Here is a 20,452-nt window from a genome sequence, read left to right on the forward strand (position 1 = left end):
GCATCCAAATCGGCAAAGAGGAAGTCAAACTCTCACTCTTTGCAGATGATGTGATACTGTATGTGAAAAACCCAAAAGACTCCACCCAAAACTGCTAGAACTCATACAGGAATTCAGTAAAGTAGCAGGATATAAAATCAATGCACAGAAATCAGTGGCATTCCTCTACACCAACAACAAGACAGAAGAGAGACAAATCAAGGAGTCGATCCCATTTACAATTGCACCCAAAACCATAAGATACCTAGGAATAAATTTAACCAAAGAGGCAAAGGATCTGTACTCAGAAAACTATAAAATACTCATGAAAGAAATTGAAGAAGACACAAAGAAATGGAGAAACGTTCCATGCTCATGGATTTGGAAGAACAAACATTGTGAAGATGTCAGTGCTACCTAGAGCAATCTACACATTCAATACAATCCCCATCAAAATACCATCCACTTTTTTCAAAGAAATGGAACAAATAATCCTAAAATTTGGATGGAACCAGAAGAGACCCCGAATAGCCAGAGGAGTGTTGAAAAAGAAAAGCAAAGCTGGCGGCATCACAATTCCGGCCTTCCAGCTCTATTCCAAAGCTGTCATCATCAAGACAGTATGGTACTGGCACAAAAACAGACACATGGATCAATGCAACAGAATAGAGAGCCCAGCAATGGACCCTCAACTCTATGGTCAACTCATCTTTGACAAAGCAGGAAAGAATGTCCAATGGAAAAAAGACAGTCTCTTCAACAAATGGTGTTGGGAAAATTGGACAGCCACATGCAGAAGAATGAAACTGGACCATTTCCTTACACCACACACAAAAATAGACTCCAAATGGTTGAAAGTCCTAAACGTGAGACAGGAGTCCATCAAAATCCTAAAGGAGTACACAGGCAGCAACGTCTTCGACCTCAGCCGCAGCAACTTCTTCCTAGAAACATCGCCAAAGGCAAGGGAAGCCAGGGCAAAAATGAACTATTGGGATTTCATCAAGATAAAAAGCTTTTGCACAGCAAAAGAAACAGTCCACAAAACCAAAAGACAACCGACAGAATGGGAGAAAATATTTGCAAATGACATCAGAGAAAGGGCTAGTATCCAAAATCTATAAAGAACTTATCAAACTCAACACCCAAAGAACAATTAGTATTTAGAGGCTCAAATCCCCTGCTTGCCTCAGCTTGGTAGATGATTTCCATGTCTATTCTCACCCTGGGGTTTTATTCCCTGGAAAGGTTGCTGAACTGCAGAATGCCAGGGACATCGCCTAACCCAAATCCTAACCCTACCCCTAACCCTAACACTTAACCCCTAATCCCTAAACCTAACCCTATGTGAAGGTCTCTGAACTGCAAGATAGCAGGCACATACCCTAACCCTGGCTCTAATTCTAACCCTATATTTGGGGGTGGGAGGGTCAGTATGGTATATATATATATATATATATATATATATATATATATATATATATATATATATATATTTACACACACATGCATTGGAATATTACTCAGTCAAATAATGAAATCTTGCCATTTGCAATGACATGGATGGAGCTCGTGAGTATTATGGTAAGCGAGATAAGTCAGAAAAAGACAAATACCATATGATTTCACTCATGTGGAATTTAAGAAACAAAACAAACAAGCAGAGAGAAAAAAGGGGGTTCGGGAGAGAGAGAAATCAAGAAACGGAGTCTTAACTCTAGAGAACAAACTGATGGTTACCAGAGGGGAGGTGGGGGGGGGGATGGTTGAAATAGGTGGTAGGGATTAAGGAGTATACTTCTTATGATGAGCACTGGGAGATGTATGGAAGTGTTGAATCACTATATTGTATGCCGAAAACTAATACTACACTGTATGTTAACTCATTGGAACTTAAATAAAAACTTTTAAAAAATTGACACTACCCAGTACACTTGAAGATACATACATATATATCCTTTGACTTTACAGTTCTGCCTCTGGGTACCTAACTCCTGATAAATGTTAGCACTTGTGCGTCAGGTGACATACATAAGAATGCCATGTTTATCATGGCAAAAGAAAAATGGAAACAAGTGTCAATCAGCAATAAAATGACAAATATTTATGCTGTAATCATACAATGGCATACTCTATTAGCAATGAAAATGAACTATACAGCTACATGCTTAATCATGGATGTGTCTCAAAAAATCTATTTTAAAAAGCGAGTCACAGAAAGATACATACAGTATGGTTCCATTTACATAAAAATTAAAATAGGCATAATCAAATATATTTTAACATATTTGCATAAATGATAAAACTGTAAAGGAAAAAATAATTGTATGAAGAATATAATTCCATCATGTAACGTCTATGCAACTATCCGTGGTTTGCTTTAAAACTGTTCCTATCTAAAGAACAATGCTCTCTCTTGCCCATCTGCAAAACAGAGATATAGATAAGGAATCTTGGTAATTCTTCTACTGAAGTAGCATGCTACATAAAGTGTAATATTCTTTTTTCTACATAAAAATACTTCATTGATAAGGTTGTTTTTATTATAAATTTGTGTGATATTCTTCATGAATCTTTATTCAGTTATATCTTGAGTAATTCCATTCTTAGAACAACCTGTTTTCTCATGGTCACTAAAAGCCCATAGACTTCTAATGTTCTTAAAATATCAATCAGGTAATTGTCATATCAACAAAATTAATTTAATTTCTTGCCTGTCATCCTGGAGGAAAATCATTTCTAGCACATGATTAGACTATCTACATGTCTTTGTTAACTTTTCCCTACTTTATTGGGGAGAACAGTAGAATTTTTAATTCTATGAAGTGTTCAAAGAATTTCTTGATCATTTTGTCACCTCTTCTTAAGATACCCGTTGCAGACATTGGTTTCTTTATAACCCTATTTAATTAGCCTTTATATCTAAAGAGAATAAATCACTGTATCAATGTGTGAGGAATGTTCCAGAAATAAGGAACAATATACAAATTGGAGACAAACCTCACCATTGTAACTAAGCTCTGCCAATTATTTTTTCCTTAACTGGAAAATAATGTCTTCTCTAAGTCTAGTACAAGAGAATAAGTGGGTGGAACGACTCATTGATATTTTTCATTCCATTATAATTATTATGGGTGGATTTTATTCATTTTGATATTTATTGGGAAAATGTAAACTATGTCCAATCCATCCCAGAACGGAAAAGCAATGCTAGATTCTACAGAAATGTCATAATAAAATTCTCATAGCTCTATTCTGGGTAGAACCAAAAGTAGTAAGGAAAATTTTGCTTAAAATATTCACATTTATATAATAAAGAAGAGATAATAGATCTTAGAAATGTATAACAAAACTAATGAACTATGTAAATGCAACTAACAAATAATTTAAAATGTTTATCATTTAAAGCTAATTGTACACATTTAAAGTGTTTCTACTAGCAGAGGTTTTCTTTTAAATAGTTAACAAGTTGTCTATTTATGGAAATGTTCTCTAAGTACTGCCATCTGTTAATAATTATATATATAAGAACATTTTACTTTATTTGTAATAGATTTTCCTGAAACTTCAAATGATTCACTTACTTTCCGAGGCTTTACTATTCCTTTTTTATTGCAGCCCTTTGGAGTAAATCAGCCTGGACCTTATATCATGTATACAACTGTAGATGCAAATGGATATCTGAAAAATGGTTCAGGTAAGACTAGATACAATGTCTATAATGCACAAAAACACCTTTAATCAATCTATTGGCAAGGTAAGCTGAATGACAAAAATTATCATGTTTTCACATGCTTTATAAAATCTTCACTTTTTCTGTTATAGTCCCTGCACATCAGTAGATTACAAAAAGGTCCTCATGTCAAATGTATTAACACTCATTCCTCATATATCCCTATTGTGATGGAGCCAAATCATTATCCTTATTTTTCAGTTGAAGTGACAGAGAGATTGGGAGAAATTACTGGAGTTATCTTGAGCAAAGTGCGAAGTGGTAATTAGTTAACAAAGCTATTCTTAGAAGAAGTAAAAATTAGGAAACCGATCTACAACCTAGACTAATTCTAGTTTTCTCATATGTGGACTAGAAGCTAGAATGTTACATAGAGGTTTTTTAGTAAGTGATTATAAAGAAAAACTTCTGGTTATATATTTGAATAAATAATCAAGGGATATGCAACCAAAACAAAAAGGAAATAAGACTAAACAAAGGATGTCTGCTTTTAACAGATGGCTAGCTGACGGAGATGAGGTCCAAATCACAGTAAATACAACTGTTCTAATTTCAACTCTCTAAGTAAGAAAAGGAACCCTAACATATTAATAGGCTTCTTTGAGACTCCTAGAGTCCTAACCATGAAGAAATATAAACAGAGTTACTGTTACTCCTCTACTTTTATGCACCAAGAGAACAAAAGAAAGAAACAATTCATTATATGGCCATTCTCATTTTATATAATGGCCTAACATAAACATACCAGAGTGTATTTCCTTTTTAGCTAATTGTACACATTTAAGACTCAATCATAATACTGCTTCAACACAAAAACATTCCATAAAACAAAAGCTGTTTAATTAAATTCAAGAAGAAATTGACAAACACAACTAAAATCAAACACTTTAATACACCATTGTTGGGATGCCTGGCTGGCTCAATTAACCAGGTTAAGCATCTGCCTTCACCTCAGGTCATGATCCCAGGGTCCTGGGATCAAGCCCCACATCCAGCTCTCTGCTCAGCAGGGAGCCTGCTTCTCCCAGTCCCCCTGCTGTGTTCCCTCTCTCGCTTGTGCCTCTCTCTCTGTCAAATAAATAAATAAAATCTTTTTTAAAAAAATAATAATATACCATTGTTAGGGAAACTTAAGGTAAGATAATTTGAACAAATTACTTATTTATGTTTTAATTCAGGTACATATCAAACTGTACAAAAAAGTTTCTGGGACCAGCTGACTTTATCTTTTATCAGTTAATTATATTTGAGTTTCAGATGGAGATAATTTCAGTGCTAAGTAAGGTGTTCCAGAACACAAGAAAAAAAGATGAAGTTACTTATTTAATGAAGTAAGCATAACTTAGGCAAGGCCAGCATACCTAAAACCAAAAACTTAGCTCACTGGTCAATTATTAATGAAAAATGCTATCTAAAATACCAACAATTTTAATTCATCTGTATTTTGAAAGAATTGCTTACTTAACATCATCAAGTAGATAGTTATCTCCAAATGCACTAATAGCTTAAAGTGGGGGAAATCTCTTCATTAACATAACATAACAACAGATCAAAAAAGTTTAAAGACCCATCTTCCTCTTTTTTTTTTTTTTATGCAATGATATATTGTGTACATTTTTCCATGTCTGTTTATATAGGTAATTTATTTGGGGATCATTTTGTATATTGATACAATAACTACTCTAGACATGCCACTGTTATTTTTCTTTTTTTCAGTATAATATAACAATATAACAGTAAAGATCTTTGTACATATATTTTTTGCAGTTAAATGAATAATTCTCACTCCGTAGGAAAAAAGCTAGAAGGATATTCATCAAATTAACATTTATCTTGGGGAAGAAAGATATTAAGAGATTCACTTCCTACTAGGTACATTAACTACTTACTACTTTTAGTTCTTTTAAATTTAATTTTTAAAAAATAAATTTTACAACAAATGAAAGGCTATTAAAATATTCGTAAAGTTAGATGTGAAAATGTTTTTTAACTGTGAATGTTGATTCATTCAAAAATATATATTTAATGAATCTCTACTACAAATAGGCATTGATACCTAGTAGAATATCTTACTAGGTGCTAACAACTCATTCAATAATACTCAGTATCCATTGCTGTTTTTAAGTGAATGGAAGAATATTTCCTTAGCATGATTTCCTTTAGTCTGTCCCAAAACAATAATGGAACACTGGGTCTGTTCTTACTAAATTAAGTATTTAAGAGTAATTAATTTTTTCCCTGAATTGTGGAAGGAATTTGTGGGCATAAAAGAAAAGGAGAAAATATCTACAGAAAAGATAAATGCAGTTGAATGCATAAATCAAATGAGCATGTAAATTTTTATGGCAAAAAAATCAAAACTAAAAGGTATTAGTAATCTTGGAAAATAATTAATAAACTATACTATTTTATAATAATTTCCAGCCTCTGACATATTTTTAAATAATTTTGATTAAACAAACATTTATGGTATAACATTTGGGAGTGAGGTACATCTGCATATGTAATCCAAATTGTGTCTGTTTATAAGTGTACCTATGTGTAGGAAAAATATAAGAACAAAAATGACATATACAAATGTTACCATGATTATGTCTTGATTGTGGGATTTTCCTCTCTATATTTTTTCATTTTTCATTTTACTACACTGATCATATATTGCCTTTAAGAAATTAATAAATAATAATAATAAATATTTTAAATATTTCAAGCATGTGCTACATTTCTTGCATAAATATATGTTCTAAACAGGGAAGTAGCACTTAATTCGATTGATTCAAGAAGTGCTCTTAAAGCACTGGGTGTTATGCACAAACAATGAATCATGGAACACTACATCAAAAACTAATGATGTAATGTATGGTGATTAACATAACAATAAAAAATTATTTTAAAAAAAGAAGTGCTCTTATGAAACCCCCCTCCAAATTTCAAAGGATGAAAATTCCTAGTTTAAATGCTAAGCATGTTGAAGTCTACAGAAATATTGCTTGCTTAAACCATACATACCTTCCAACCCATCCAGCCCCACTAGAGAACTTTATACTCTAGAAAGAGAATGACTACATATATGTACTTCAGAAGCTGCAACCCTGGTTTTCTCATAAAGTAGCTAAGGGTCGGTACTTATTAGTGGGTCATGAAATTAATTTGGTGTGGCTTATGACAAGGACTTTTTATTTAATAGAATGAAAGAGAACAATAGAAAATATCAGAGTATACCACAGATAGTAATGTTAAGTATTGTTTCATGAAACTTTTATTTTATGTGTTTACACGTGTGTGTTCATACTGCATGATAACATAAAATGTAGTTTTTATTGTGGGCTGTGGTCAAAAAAGTATGAAAGCCACAGCCAGAGACAATAATGTGCCTTAGTATTATTCAAAAAAAGTCCTGCCCTAATCATACTTTTGCTGCCAGGGATCTTAGCATTGTTAACCAAATACTCTGTGATCTTTCTCCACTACCTAGCACTGTTTGAATAGCCAAATGTTGTTAAGAAAGTTACATTACAGAGTACTCATTCATTTTCTTTTTTTTTTTTTGCATTTTTTTATTTTATTATGTTATGTTAATCACCATACATCATTAGTTTTTGATGTAGTGGTCCATGATTCATTGTTTGTGTATAACACCCAGTGCTCCATTCAATATGTGCCCTCTTTAATACCCATCATGAAGCTCACCCATCTCCCCACCCCACCCCCTCTAGAACCCTCAGTTTGTTTCTCAGAGTCCATAGTCTCTCATGGTTCGTCTGCCCCTCCAATTTCCCCCCCTTCATTTTTCCCTTCCTACTATCTTCTTCTTTTTTTTAATATATAATGTATTATTTGTTTCAGAGGCACAGGTCTGTGATTCAACAGTCTTACACAATTCACAGCGCTCACCATAGCACATACCCTCCCCATTGTCTATCACCCAGCCACCCCATCCCTCCCACCTCCCACCACTCCAGCAACCCTCAGTTTGTTTCCTGAGATTAAGAATTCCTCTTATCAGTGAGATCATATGATACATGTCTTTCTCAGATTGACTTATTTCACTTAGCATAATACCCTCCAGTTCCATCCACGTCATCGTTGCAAATGGCAAGATCTCATTCCTTTTGATGGCTGCATAATATTCCATTGTGTGTGTGTGTGTGTGTGTGTGTGTGTGTATACCACATCTTCTTTATCCATTCATCTGTCTATGGACATCTTGGCTCTTTCCTTAGTTTGGCTGTTGTGGACATTGCTGCTATAAATATCAGGGTTCACATACCCCTTTGGATCCCTACATTTGTATCTTTGGAGTAAATACCCAGTAGTGCAGTTGCTGGATCATAGGGTAGCTCTATTTTCAACTTTTTGAGGAACCTCCATACTGTTTTCCAGAGAGGTTGCACCAGCTTGCATTCCCACCAACAATATAGGAGAGTTCCCCTTTCTCTGCATCCCTGCCAACATCTCTCGTTTCCTGACTTGTTAATTTGAGCCATTCTGACGGGTGTGAGGTGGTATCTCATTGAGGTTTAGATTTGGATTTCCCTGATGCCGAGCGATGTTGAGCACTTTTTCATGTGTCTGTTGGCCATTTGGATGTCTTCTTTGGAAAAATGTCTGTTCATGTCTTCTGCCCATATCTTGATTGGGTTATTTATTCTTTGGATGTTGAGTTTGTTAAGTTCTTTATAGATTTTGGATACTAGCCCTTTATCTGATATGTCATTTGCAAATATCTTCTCCCATTCTGTCGGTTGTCTCTTGGTTTTGTTGACTGTTTCCTTTGCTGTGCAAAGGCTTTTTATCTTGATGAAGTCCCAATAGTTCATCTTTGCCCTTCCTTCCCTTGCCTTTGGCGATGTGTCTAGGAAGAGGTTGCTGCGGCTGAGGTCGAAGACGTTGCTGCCTGTGTTCTTCTCAAGGATTTTGATGGACTCCTGTCTCACATTTAGGTCCTTCATCCATTTTGAGTCTATTTTTGTATGTGGTATAAGGAAATGGTCCAGTTTCATTCTTCTGCATGTGGCTGTCCAATTTTCCCAACACCATTTGTTGAAGAGACTGTCTTTTTTCCATTGGACATTCTTTCCTGCTTTGTCAAAGATGAGTTGACCATAGAGTTGAGGGTCCTTTTCTGGGCTCTCTATTCTGTTCCATTGATCTATGTGTTCATTCATTTTCTAAATAACCAATAGTTTCTGTAACAGATCACAAAAATTAAATTAAACTACATTTATCATTACAATTTTAGGAGCTAAACTCCTCTGGTTTGGGATCTAGGATTTTGTTTACTAGTCTTGTAAATTAGCCAGAGATCTGCAATGATGATCCAAATTCCCTCAACAAAATTTGATGAAAACTTAGTAGATTATAGCATGGTAGCAAAATTGTATAAACTAGTAAGTTGTTGGTCATTTGTGAATAATAACATTATTAGACATAAGATTTTTTTTACCCCTTAAATTACTTATTAGTCCTGCTATTTAAATCTAAAGGGAAATAATTTTCCCTTCAATCCTCTATGGTTACTATTTGTTAACATGTCTGAAAAAAAACATAAGTAACCCTTACCTTCTATGCACACTTCATCATCATCATATGCCTCAAATATAAGCAGTTAAAATGTATGTCATACAGACAGCACAGCATCTCAGAGGGCAAAGAAGCATTTGTAGTAACAAAATTCATATTGATGAATTCATATTCACATTAGATTATTAGTCATACATTATGTTATTGATGAAGATGATTTATTATAACACATAAGCACATTGCCTTTCTATAATGTTCATTTATAACCTTTCAGATTTCTCCATTTGAGCCAATAATTTTCACATCTTCCAGTGTCAAAAACATTTTATCCTTTATGTTCATTTCTTACATACATATTTTCTGAAATTATCTTCAAAGTATAGTTATGTTCCATTTATCCACATGTAATTATCCTTAAAAGAATATTTTTAGTCCCAAATCATTTTATTCTAACCACTAATCACATTTTAAATTGTCAAACTCATAGTTCAACCTAAAATTTCAGTTTAAGCAATACTTAACTAATCAGGTATATTTTGTGTCAAAATACATAATTCATAACAGAAAATGGAAAGAGTTGTTATGCCCTCCTGGAAATCCATAACATTCTTCTCTGAATGAATTCTTGCAAGGGAGTCATTCCCTTACCTTAATCAACTAAAGATCTGATAGAAATAGCCAAGCTGACAGAGATAAGGATGGGGACTTGGCTAGTGATGCTAATTTTCTTTCACCAGAATGAAAGAGAGAAAGGAAGGAGGGGTGGGAAGATGTGGAATATCTGTAAGCAATAACTGATATAACCTCTTGATATAATTATAAAAATTGAGTGACTGAATGATGAAATACAGAAAGTCTGTGAAACTGTAAGGAAGTTTGCAAATTATTCAGCTGTTCAGCTATTAGAAATCCCATCTGTGAAGGGGGGTGGGAGGATGGGTTAGCCTGGTGATGGGTATTAAAGAGGGCACGTTCTGCATGGAGCCCTGGGTGTTATACGCAAACAATGAATCGTAGAACACTACATCAAAAACTAATGATGTAAATGTATGGTGGTTAACATAACAATAATAAAAAAGAAAAAAAGAAATCCCATCTGTACAAATGCAAATGAAACAAAGTCATATTCTAGAAGAATCAAAAGAAAGAACCCATAAATTGTAGTGTCAACAAAAACAAGAGATTTGCCTCCTGAAATTCTATCTACAAACTGATTTCTAGTACAGTATTACAGTCAATACAGATCCTAATACCAAAGGAAAAACCACCACCTAACAGCTTTGGAAACAGAAAGTGGGAGAAAGAATATAATTTGTCTATTCTGTGGTCTTTGCTACCAAATGTTTTGCAATCCCACAAGTTGTTGGAAATAATCCAACAAACTATGTGGACGTATATTTGGTAAAAGGAATTTGATTAAAATCTCATTCATCACTCAGTAATACCATTGATGTATACCTTCTCATTGCCTTAGTCTTACTTAAAGACAACTATTTTCAATATCCATGTTTTCCTCCAACTTCAGTTGTGCACAGTACAAACCATGGAAAGCTACTATGTGCTGCAATAAAGGTTGAAATTCACAAATATATTATGTATACAATGGCTGTAATATAGGAAACAGTACACATTGAACAAACTCATGAAATAAAGTTCTTGATGATTTTCTTATGCATGCTTAAATAAAACATTGCCAATGCAAGGAATTATTTACTATAAGTTGAGTCTAAAATTGAAATAGAGAACTATTTGAAAACACTAGATTCTGCATCTCCTTAATTAATTTTTCACCGCTCCTTATCTTAAACTCATAAGCAATACAATATCAGGTAAAATCAACTAAGTAAATTTAAAGAAGATATGAACTGATTTATTATAAATATAGCAATTTACTCAAGTATTTGCTTCTTTAGGCTAGCTCTACCTGACACAAATTCTAAATTGTTACTCTCTCTTGTGCTTTTTCTGTTATTAGTCTGGACTTTCTAGACCATGAAAACAACAGGAGAATTAGAGGCCACAAAAAACAAATACATGATACAGACCAGGATTTAGATTGTACCTACTCAACATAATACCTCATAGATCCCCATACTACTCCCACAAAGACTAAGTCATGGATCAATATTTTCTCATCTTTCCATAATCTCTGATATTACTCATTGCAAATTTAGATAACACTTGTCTAAACAGTTTGTTCTCATTAACATCAGAGATTAGCTTCTATAGAATGTTGAAATCTCTTAGAAATCTTGTAGAAATTCATCTTTCTAATGCACAAGTCTTCTTATATCCCTAAATAACTTTCTACTGCCTGAGAATCAAGGAGTTCCATAACTAAACCTTAAATTACCTACCAGCCATATCTTTCCCTATCTCCTTTATGCATCCTACATATATCCAGCTTGGTGTTCAATATATCTAGCTTTTTCCAGTTCTAAGAACAATGCCTTTGTTCACTCTTCCATCTTTTCCTCTTCCCCATATTTTAGACACTGTCCCATCAGTCTTTCACTAACGCTCCTTCCAAAACTGGAGATAAACCCTCTTCCCACCAAATGTCAGTAGAACTTTATGGGGTACCTTTCTTATTACACCTGTCACACTCTACCTTGTATCAGTAGTTATATCTCTTATCTCCCATGAGACAGTAGACTCATTGAGGACTGGTTATATACCTAATTTTGTCTTTATGTACTTTGTGCATTCTAGGACACCCAAGTGTTGGTTGAAATGATTACATAAGATCAGTATAAGGACTTCTATTTCTTAAAAAAAAAAAAAAAAAAAAAAGATTTGAGACCAAAAACTTGAACAGAAAGCTTAACCAAAATAGATCATAGTGATAGTTCATAACCAGTTGTAAGCAGATTTCTTAATCTAATATAAAGTAGTATAAACTTAATAAAAACTGAATTAAAATTAATAGATCTATGGATGTTTATTATTATAAAGCCCCTACTTTGTGCTGGGCACTATTGCAGACTCACTGCATGTTATCTCATTGAAGTTCACAGTACCTTTGCCTGGCAGCCCTCATTCTGTACCTGTGGATACTGGGGCTCTGAGAGCTCAAGTAATTTAGCTGTGTCAGTCAGCTGTTAACTGTAGACCTGGACTTAAACTCAACACTCTCTAGCTACAAAACCTACACATTCTTTTTTTTTTTTTTTAAGTTTATTTATTTATCTCTACACCCAACATGGGGCTCCAACTCAAAACCCTGAGACTGAGTCGTGTGCTATTCCTACTAAGTCAGCCAGGTGCCCCAAAACCTATGCATTCTTAATACTACTACAGTATTTTTAAATGTCATCTTGAAAAAGCTTAGGGTATCCTAAAAAGAGGAAATTATCCCTAACAGTCTTTGTTTCATTTCTATTTAAACTACGGTAACTGTGTAAAGTGAAATGATGACTAAATTTAACAAACATGAATTGTTGTTTTATGATTTTTCTGTTTCTTTTTTATTGCTTTAGGCTTAAGACTTTTGTACTTCATGATTTTTTTTTTTGGTAATGATTTCAGAAACAGCATTTAGACAATGGGTATATCCCTTGGCTTTCTGGGAGGTTGCTGATTCTACTTTCTTTAGTAGTTGAGTGACAGGAAAAGAGTCTGCTGACCCAGTGATTCTAACACACTGCTTGCTGTTTGTTCCTGAGCAACATCATCATTATCTTTTATGTCCTTAGGATTTGAGGGTACTCCTAAGTAATAATATATAGCCAACAGTGATTAGTACTTACTCTGACCAGGCACTGTGCAGAGTATTGTACATGGATGTTCTCATTTATAATATTAGGTGTAAAATTTCCTGTCAGCTGTATATAACGCATAAAGTTTTTGAAATTTAAGTACATGAGAATTTACAAAGCACTCCAGTATAATAATAATACATATATTGATGCATAAAGAAGAGAAAATTTCTTAATAAAACAAGAAAAAGTTATGATCCTGGCATTCTGCTCTTGCATTTCTTTCTTCCTTAATTTAATGAACATAGATTTCCATTTTCTAATACATTCTGAAAAAGATAATAGATATACCCTAAAGCTTCTAGGCTTTCTAACATTCTTCATTTAAGACCAAAGAAAGTACATTTTCACCAGTTAAGACTACAATTAAATTCAGGTATTTTAATTAAAGAATTAAAGTAATTAAATTAAAACATATGAACAGATTGTTTTATTAAATGTATCATTTTGACTATATTGCTTTTGATATCTTTAAATCTTGTCCATATAAGCAGAAATACTTTTAAAAGTTTTTCAGGGGGCGCCTAGGTGGCTCAGTCATTAAGCATCTGCCTTTGGCTCAGGTCATGATCCCAGGGTCCTGGGATCACGCCCTGCATTGGGCTCCCTGCTCTGCAGGAAACCTGCTTCTCCCTCTCCCACTCCCCCTGCTTGTGTTCCCTCTCTCACTGTCTCCCTCTCTGTCAGATAAATAAATAAAATCTTTTAAAAAATAAAAAATTTAAAAAAAAGTTTTTCAGGAATACATAGTATGGGCAGGTTTATTGTACAAAACAGAAATAACAGTTTAGTTATATTCAAAGTTTAGAAACATAATACTCACTCAGGCTGAATACTAAGAACCAAATAGTGTGCCCTTCCAAATATTTTTATGTGGCTATTATTATTCCTTTATGTTAAAGTAGGTAATAGGAAGTACTTATTCTTTAATCAATAAATATTTTAGAATTTCTTTTAGTGGTATCTGAATAATTTAATAGATGAGATAGAATGGGTGTGCATTATTAAAAGTTTAATTATCTTTTTCACCTAGGAAAATATCACTTAATACACTCAAGTACTTTATGGAAGGAGACACTAGTGGTCTGAAGGACTTCTTAGAATTGAAAACAGAAATAAAGTGATTCTATAACATTGGCAGACTCAGGCTTAGTTCTCAAATTCAAGAACTAAATATTAAGAACAAAAAGGATACAGATTCAAGCCTTATAAAGATTTTTTTTAAATGTCTGCTATTGCTTCACAAGTTAATTGATATTCTTTAATGTTCTTCTAGCATTAATTCTTCTCACACCCTACCCTGTGACTGAGTAGTTATTTCAAAGACTGGTATGCAGTTGTAACTATTAAATGTAATATAGTTGAAAGCACTTAGATACAGGTATTGCCTCAGGCAGAAATCTCAAATCATGTGGCAGTGCTCAACAACAGAAACAAAAACAATTCAAAATGGACTAAAACTTGGATAGATAATTCTCCAACAAAGATATACCAGTGATTAATAATATATGAAAAGGGGGGCATCTGGGTAGCTCAATCGGTCAGGAAGGGCATTGATGTGGTCGGGAGGTGAATGGAAGTGCAAGACTGCCTGTGGGAGGAAGGGACATAGCAGGCTCAGAGAAGGGAAAGAAACAGATCTTCAACCAAGCACCCCAGGCATGGGGAACCCACATGAGGAAGACTAATTCCCATAACATATGGCTTTGAAAACCAGAGGAGCATGATTTCACAAATAATTGTAGTCAGCAGGGCTTAACATATAGAAATTTAAAAATCAGCCAGTTCATCTCTGGGAGAGCCAGAAGGGCAATGGGAAATTGAGTCTCCCTTGAGGAGAGAGCACAAACAGTCCAAGGAGATATAGCATAGAAGCAAGTTTGAAAGATGCTGAGGGTATAAAACAGGGAGATTTGTTTACTAATCTCAGAGCTTGAGCTGGAGGTGCAGGTCATGATCTCAGGGTCATGGAATCAAGGCCCACGTGGGGCTATGCGCTCAGAACAGAGTCTTCTTGAGGTACTTTCCCTCTCCCCCTCCCCCTGCTCACACTCTAAATCAGTCAATCTTAAGGTGACTCCTACCCCTGGCAGGAAAGATAACCACAGACACGAGTCCAACTGCGGCCCCAGCATTGGGCTGGGAGTAGACAGCTGGTCTGACTACAGGCCCTGCCCACCACCCAAAGCTTCTCAGGGGACAACACATGAAAAGCTCTGGGTTGTTTTCTGCTACTGCATCTCTGCCAGACACCTGCTATGACTCAACTCAAGCCCAAGGCAACCCCAAACTGACCCACTAACAACACAGGGATCCAAACCTGCCCACAGGCAAAAAAAAAAAAAAAAAGCCACTGAAGATGACTGAACTGAAGGCAAATGCATCTCAGCCACAACAATAGGGAGCATACAACACACACAGGAGATACCCCTGAAGTGCCAAGTTCTAGTGAACAAGGGACATTGCAATGCAGGGCATTACAGGATCTCTTCTACATAAGACCACTACTTTCAAGAGTAGGAGACGTAGCTGACACGTAGACACAGAGAGTTAGACAAAAGACAGAAGAATATATCCCAGATGAAAAAACAAGACAAAAATCACAGCAAGAGACCTGAACAAAATGGGGATAAGTTATATTATGCCTGATAGATAATTTAAAGTAATGTCATAAAGATACTCACTGAACTTGAGAAAAGAGTGCAGGACCTCAGTGAGACCCTTAACAAAGAGATTTAAAAAAACATGAAAAAGAACCAATCATAAATGAAGAACTCAATAACTGAAATGAAAAATACATTATATGGAATGAAAGAGAAGAAGAAAGGATCAGCAACCTAGAGGACAGAGTAATGGAAAGCAAGCAAGCTGAACAGAAGAGAGAAAAAATAATAATAATAAATGAAAATAAACTTAGGGAATTCCGAGACATCACCAAGAGTAATAACATTTGCAAAAGGAGAAGAGAAAGGAAAGGGGGCAGAAAATGTATTTGAAGAAATAATAGCTGAAAACTTCCAGAATCTGGGGAAAGAAACAAATGCACATCCACAAGACAGAGTGCCCCCAACAAAATCAACCCAAGGAGGTCCACACTAAGACATATAGTAGTTAAAATGGCAAAGAGTAGTGATAAGAGAATTTAAAAGTACAAAGGGGAAAGAAAACAGTTACATATAAGACAAACCACATAAGTATCAGCTGATTGTACAGCAGAAACTTTGCAGGCCAGAAGGGAGTAGCATGATATATTAAAAGTACTGAGAGAAAAACCCAGCAAGGGTTTCCCAGACAAACAAAAGTTAAAGAAATTAATAACCACTGAACCAGCTCTACAAAAAATGTTAAAAGGTACTCTTTGAGTGGGAAGGAAAGACCATAAGTAGGAGTAAGATAAGTAAAGGAAGCACAAAAACAGTAAAATTAACTATATCTATAAAAATCAGTCAAAGGATTTACAAAATAAAAGGATGTAAAATTATGCCACTATATACCTAAAACTTGGGGAGGAGAGGAGTAGAGAATAGATTCAAACTTAAGTGACCACTAACTTAATATAGCTTGCTACATACCTAAGATGTTATATACAAACCTAATGGTAACCACAAATCAAAAACAAGGGATATGCAAAAAAAAATAAAGAGAAAGGAATCCAAATATATCACTAAAGAAAGCCAACAAGCCATGAGAGAAGAGAGCAAGAGAAAAAAAGAACAGAGAAGTACTAGAACAACCATTAAACAAATAACAAAATAGCAATAAGTCCATACTTATCAATAATTAGTTTGAATGTAAATGGACTAATAATCCAAAAGACATAGGGTGACAGAATGAATAAAAAAGCAAGACCCACCTATAGGCTGCCTACAAGAGACTCAATACAGACCTAAAGACATGTGAAGATTGAAAGTGAAAGAATGGAAAAGCATTTATCATGCAAACAAAAGTGAAAAGAAAGCCAGGGTAGCAATACTTATGTCGGACAGAATAGATTCAGAAAGGTTGAAGTCATACCATGCATCTTTTCTAACCATGGCACTATGAAACTAGAAATCAACCATAAGAAAAAAAATTGAAAGAACACAGATCCGTGGAGGTTAAATAACATGCTACTAAATGATGAATGGGTCAACAAGAAATAAAAGAGGAAATCAAAATACATGGAGAGAAATGAAAATGAAAACACAATGGTCCAGGGGCGCCCTGGTGGCTCAGTCGTTAAGCGTCTGCCTTTGGCTCAGGTCATGATCCCAGGGTCCTGGGATCAAGCCCCACATTGGGCTCCCTGCTTGGCGGGAAGCCTGCTTCTCCCTCTCCCAATCCCCCTGCTTGTGTTCCCACTCTCACTGTGTCTCTCTCTGTCAAATAAATAAATAAAATCTTTAAAAAAAAAAAACCATAATGGTCCGATCTTTGGATGTAGCAAAAGCTGTTCTAAGAGGGAAGTTTATAGCAATACAGTCCTACCTCAAGAAACAAGAAAAATCTTAAATAAACCTAATGTTAACAAAGGAGCTAGAAAAAGAAGACAAATAAAATCCAAAATTAGTAGAAGGAAGGAAATAATAAGTATTAGAGCAGAAATAAGCAAAATAGAAACTAAAAACAAAATAGAACATATCAATGAAAAACAGGAACTGGTACTTCAGAAAGATCAACAAAATGATAAACATTTAGCCATACTCATCAAAAAAAGAGAGAGAGGACTCAAACAAAATCAGAAATTAAAAAGAAATAATAACACATACCACAGAAATACAAAGGATCATGATAGAATATTATGAAAAATTATGTAACAAACTGGACAACCTAGAAGAAATGGATAAATTCCTGGAAACATATAACCTCCCAAATCTGAAGCAGGAAGAAATAGAAAATTTGAACAGACCAATTACCAGCTATGAAATTTAATCAATATTCAGAACTACCAACAAACAGAAGTCCACGAACAGAAAGCTTCACAGGTGAATTCTACCAAACATTTAAAGAAGAGTTAATCCCTGTTCTCAATCTATTCCAAAAAACAGAAGAGGAAGGAAAGCTTCCAAATTCATTCTATTACACCAGGATTACCCTGACACCAAAACCAGATAAAGGCACTACAAAAAAAAAAGAGATCTACAGTCTAATATCTCTAATGAGCATAAATGCAAAAATCCTCAACAAAAGGAGTGCCTGGATGGCTCAGTCAGTTAAGCGTCTGCCTTTGGCTCAGGTCATGATCCTGGGCTCCTGTGATCAAGCTCCACATCAGGCTCCCTGCTCCACAGGGGGGCCTGCTTCTCCCTCTCCCTCTGCCACTCCCCCCTGGCTCATGCTCAGTCTCTGTCTCTGTCTCTCTCTCTGTCTCTCTCTCTCTCTCTCTCTCTGTCAAATAAATAAGTAAATAAATAAATAATATATATTTTTAAAAAAATTTTTTTAAATCCTCAGCAAAGAACTAGTGAACGGAGCCCAACAATACATTAAAAAAATCATAAACCGCCATAAAGTGGGATTTATTCCTGTGGTGCAAGAATGGTTTAATATTCACAAATCAATCAGTGTGTCACATCACATCATCAAGAGAAAGTATAAAAACCTTATGGTCATTTCAGTAGATGCAGAAAAATCATCTGACAAAGTACAACATCCATTCATGATAAAGATCCTCAACAAAGTAGGGTTAGAGGGAACATACCTCAACATAATAAAGGCCATATATGAACAACCTACAGTAAACATCTACTCAATGGGGGGAAAACATAACCTTTTCCCCTAAGATCAGGAACAAGAAAAGGATGTGTACTCTCCCCACTTTTATTCAAATAGTACTGGAAATTCTGTCCACAGCAATAAGACAAGAAAAAGAAAGAAAAGTCATCCAATTTAGTATGGGGGAAGTGAAACTTTCACTATTTGCAGATGACTTGATACTATATATATATAGAAAACCCTAAAGACTCCACCAAAAAACTACTAAAATTGATAAATCAATTCAATAAGGTCACACAATATAAAATCAGTGTACAGAAATCTGTTGCATTTCCATACACTAATAATGAAAAAGCAAAGAAATTAAGAATACAATCCCATTTACAATTTCACCAAAAAATAATAAAATAACTAGGAATAAACTTAATTAAGGAGATGAAAGACCTGTACTCTGAAAACTATAAAACACTAGTAAAAGAAATTGAATATGACACAAACAAGTGGAAAGGTAATCCATGCTCATGGATTGGAAGAACCTATATTGTTAAAATGTCCATACTATCCAGTGCATTCCATGGATTTAATGCAACCCCTATCAAAATACCAACAGCATTTTTCACAGAACTAGAACAAAGAATCCTAAAATTTGTGTGGAATCACAAAAGTCTCCAAATAGCCAAAGCAATCTTAAAAAGGAAGAATAAAACTGGAGTATCCCAATTCCAGATTTCAAGATACACTACTTACTACAAAGCTATAGTGATCAAAATAGTATGGTACTAGCACAAAAATATACATATAATCAATGGAATAAAATAGCCCAGAAAGAAACCCACAGTTATATGGTCAATTAATCTTCTACAAAGAAGGCAGGAATATGTAATGGGGAAAAAACAGTCTCTTCAACAAATGGTATTGAGAAAACTGGACAGCAACGTGCAAAAGAATAAACTGGACCACTTTCTTACACCATACACAAAAATAAACTCAAATTGGATTAAGGAACTAAATATGAGGCCTGAAACCAAAAAAATCCTATACGAGAGCAAAGGCAGTAATTTCTGATACTGGCCATAGCAGCATTTTTCTTGATATGTCTCTTGAGGCAAGGGAAACAAAAGCAAAAATAAACTATTAGGACTAATCAAAATAAAAAGCCGCACAGCAAAGGAAACAGTCATCTGTGATGTGCATTTTACCACAATTAAAAATAAACGTTAAAAACCCTAAGAAAATATTTGAGGATGTTTCCAAAAAAATTCTTTTGTCACATTTAAAAATGTAATTTTGTTTAACACATAAATCATTAGTCTTTTCATTCCCAGTAAAATCTTATCATGACTTTGACAGCTCAGCTGTTACAGCTAAATCCTGTCAACCACACCTATACCAACCCTGCCAAAGATTCACCCATACCACCCAGCTGCCATCACAAAAATTTCACAACTACTAATTTATGGGCTCATAGACTGAAAGTCTGGGAGTCATTAGTTCCCTTAGCCACTCCAGTAGGCACTTTAGAACTATGTTACTTTACAGATTCAGTCTTTTCTAAGGTACATATCATCATCCTTTTCCCCCTAAACTGTTACTACAGATAGTCAACAAATTCAATAACTTAGCTAATAGAACTGTTTTGTACTTTGTTATCTTCTAGTTTGTTCACATTTGTTTATACCTCTATTACAGCTTTGTTGTTTAATTTCTTTACTTTTTTGACTGTTCTTAAAGGAGGTATGCACACACTCATTGCTTGTGCCAAGTG

The 20,452-nt window shown here is 34.7% G+C and overlaps 1 protein-coding gene across 1 annotated transcript in view; it reads left to right on the forward strand.

The window, feature by feature from the left end:
• ITFG1 (integrin alpha FG-GAP repeat containing 1) overlaps positions 1-20,452 on the forward strand; it is a 327,184-nt gene that overhangs the window by 267,151 nt on the left and 39,581 nt on the right. Inside the window, exon 14 of the mRNA XM_027620347.2 lies at positions 3,598-3,676. Coding sequence (XP_027476148.1) covers positions 3,598-3,676 — 79 coding nt within the window. The remainder of the gene's footprint in view (positions 1-3,597; positions 3,677-20,452) is intronic.

This window comes from Zalophus californianus, chromosome 17 (genome assembly GCF_009762305.2).
Source record: "Zalophus californianus isolate mZalCal1 chromosome 17, mZalCal1.pri.v2, whole genome shotgun sequence".
Taxonomy (NCBI): domain Eukaryota; kingdom Metazoa; phylum Chordata; class Mammalia; order Carnivora; family Otariidae; genus Zalophus; species Zalophus californianus.